This window comes from Oncorhynchus mykiss, chromosome 12 (genome assembly GCF_057628025.1).
Source record: "Oncorhynchus mykiss isolate SJ-2025 chromosome 12, ASM5762802v1, whole genome shotgun sequence".
NCBI lineage: Eukaryota > Metazoa > Chordata > Actinopteri > Salmoniformes > Salmonidae > Oncorhynchus > Oncorhynchus mykiss.
Genome location: NC_143033.1, coordinates 15977692 through 15980786, shown reverse-complemented (window position 1 = coordinate 15980786; position 3095 = coordinate 15977692). Strand labels below are relative to the sequence as shown.

Here is a 3095-nt window from a genome sequence, read left to right as displayed (position 1 = left end):
AATGAGTTAAATCTTTACTATCCCTTTTCCCCGGTTTACACTAGATTCCACAGCCACTGGGTTAACATTGGCTATATCATAAAAAATCATGAAAACAAACATTTGCTTTTTGGTCTTAATTTAAGGCTGGGGTTCGGCATACGGTTAGAAGTGTGGTTAGGTTAGGGTTAGGTTTAAAATGAACATTTTAGAAGATAAACGGTAGAAATGGGCGGGGTTTCTGACTTTGTGGCTGTGGAAGCTAGTGACAACCCTTTTCCCCTGCTAATTCATTGGTCACGTTTCCATCTTCACGTCACTGCCCTGAACAATGTAACAAATCACAACAACTAATTTGACCAATAAGGCAAGGAGGTTTTAGTCAACCGACGCAGATGAACGAGAGAGTCATTCCACAGTCTTCAATGGGGCGAATCGTTCATCGCATTCCTCATGCCTTTACATAATTGTATAGCTAAAGAAGACACCGAATGGCATGCTAGTTGCGCAGATAGCCTAGGCTACATCATAAAACTTTTCCTGGAACGGAGTTTGCCTTTCTGAACGTTAAAACGACGACGGAACTGTTTTTTTCTACTTCATCTTGTCTGTGCGGCAAAGCAATGGAACGCAGAAGTTGAATAATTCAGTATTGTGAAGCCTCTACTGCTGTGAAGATAAGTGGAGAGTGCCTGTGAACTTGTATTGTAACAGTGTATCAAACCTCGGGGAAAAATTCAAATGAACAAATTGCAGGCCATGTGCGGTTTTCACACGGTATCACTGCATTGCACATTATTTGGTGAACCTCGTTCATTCCCCACTGGCGCGTACTGAATGGGAGGGAATGGATTTGGATGACTTCTTTTTGACATATTTGATGAATATACTGATAACCAAATCCACATGTTGAAGTCTTTTGTTTATTCGGATCAGTCTACTTCGAAATGGCAAGTTTTGCCGGGTTTATAAAGTGGACTGGGAGACCGACTTTGTATTTATGCTGTGCGTTTGCCCTGTTCGGTTGTCTTTGCATCGCGTCCCCTACTCATGGTCGTCGGCTCATCTGTTGGCAAGCCATTATGAAGTGTCATGGAGAGCCGGATTGTCACTACGCATATGACCAATACCTTTACGCCTGTGCGCCTGTTATCAACGGGGATAGGAAGAAGTGTCCCAGCCACTGCATCTCGTCCCTTATCCAGCTGAATCTAACTGAGACCGGTCCGTCTCTAGAGGACTGTGACTGCGCCTCGGACCCCGTCTGCCGGAGCACCAAACGCGCCATAGAGCCGTGCCTGCCTCGGACAAGCAACATGGGCTGCACCGAAGCCCGGCGGGAGTGCGAGAGCGATTACCAATGTAGCTCGGCAATGCGTGACTATTTGTTTCACTGCCGTAAACTTTTCGGAGGCGAGAGATGTTCGGACGATTGCAGGAGGGTGATAGCCAACATGCGCAATATGCCCAAAGCACAACAACTTGATACTTGTGTTTGTGATGGCACGGAGAGAACGATATGCGAGTACGTCAAAGTTAGTATGAAAAACTTTTGCTTTGACTCTATGGACAGATACGCAGGCAGCGGGTTTTCTGATTCGGACTCTGAAGATGATTATGATGATATGGAGGATTATGTCTATGTGGAAAACGCTAGTGATTCACTTAAATCCTCCTGTCGGGATGTATGGACTTCTACTGTGGCCACCATTTTGGTTCTAATGCGTCTTATCTGATAGGGCAGTCTACCCAAGTTGATTCAGCTGTTGGGGAAGTTGTTAGAGAAATAGAGAGGCCTGTGAAACGTTGACAGAGAGACAGAATAGCTCATGAAAGTGTTGTAACACCAGCACACCTGCTTTAGCGTATACTTTGTGTGTTTGGAAGATTTATTGGCCTTTGCTCTGCTGTCTTCATAATGGGGCTTCTCAACATTCTATCTGGTCTCAGTCTCTGTGCTGATAGGCTATGGGTCATCTTGCTCACAAATGTTTATATTTAAAATGTATACATTTTATGTGAATCTCAAAAGTTTATAGATTCATTTCCAGATAGCTGTGCACCTCTAAAATATGTAATTGTTTTAACCAAACCTTAAAGAATGTTCTAGGCCTACTATAAGCTTCTCCTTACCTTGTGTCTCACAAAATAGCCCAAAAAGTTTGACACACAATTTTCTTTAATGTGGACAGCCAGGTGACTTGTAAGTGTACATATGTATAATGCTGTTTCAAGACAATAGTGAAAACATCAGTATAAAACATGTTCTTGGTCACTTGGTGAAAATGGGGACAGACTAATCAAGTTTTCTTTCACTATGAGCTAGACAATAGATATAGGCCTACATTTCATTAAGATGCCATTTAAGCTCTAGTCAGTTGGTAATCATCTAAGTGACAGATGTAAAATGCATTTACCTAACCACAGTTTGATTTGTTATTTAATATTATTAGCCTTAATCATGTCCCAGACATTTCCATAAGCTCAGTATCAATATCAAGTTAAAAAACAAGTTAAGGGAGATTATTTTTATATGTCAAAATGTGTGAAGTTAAATTGTACAGTATATTGTATGATATGGATTTTTTTTCCCAGAGTTATTTGTTTATTACTGCTAAGGATTTTTGCACTGTATAGAAATGTCATGAAATGCTTCACTGTCTACATTGTATTTTAGTGAAAATATAAATGTTCTTGCTTAAAATTCTATTGACTCTTGATTGTTTCCGTCTTAACTCTACTTTATGTAGCCGTATGGGTAGCAGCAGGTGATTTTAGTACGGTGTCTCGCAAATCTTTTGGCAGCTGTACCAATCCTTTCTACATCACAAAACCCCCTCAATACAAACCATCAGTTGATCTGAGCTACTGAATGTTATCTGACTCCTAGAGCAAATGAAGAGTCAGATTGATATACACTTGAATTTGTCAACATTAATGTTTGCTGAAGGCTAAACTGTTAATGCTGGAAGACTGTATAAACCTGAGGACGAAATAGCCTATCTCCTGGGGATTGCAGCTCAGATGGAGCCAAGATGGGCCTGGCTAGTTTATTTATCCTCACCCCATGTGTTTGTTAGAAGAAGCATTCACACAGAGGAGAGAGGGTAAGAAAA

The 3095-nt window shown here is 41.3% G+C and overlaps 1 protein-coding gene across 1 annotated transcript; it reads left to right on the top strand.

Moving 5' to 3' along the window:
- The first annotated feature begins 322 nt into the window (after positions 1-322).
- On the top strand, positions 323-2683 carry LOC110537028 (growth arrest-specific protein 1). Its single transcript, XM_021622743.3, has one exon. The coding sequence runs from the start codon at positions 927-929 to the stop codon at positions 1713-1715; it is 789 nt and encodes a 262-aa protein (XP_021478418.1). The 5' UTR covers positions 323-926; the 3' UTR covers positions 1716-2683.
- The last annotated feature ends 412 nt before the right edge of the window (positions 2684-3095 follow it).

Excerpts from the sequence above, each read along its gene's own strand:
- LOC110537028 (XM_021622743.3), top strand. The coding sequence starts at position 927 with ATGGCAAGTTTTGCCGGGTTTATAAAGTGGACTGGGAGACCGACTTTG.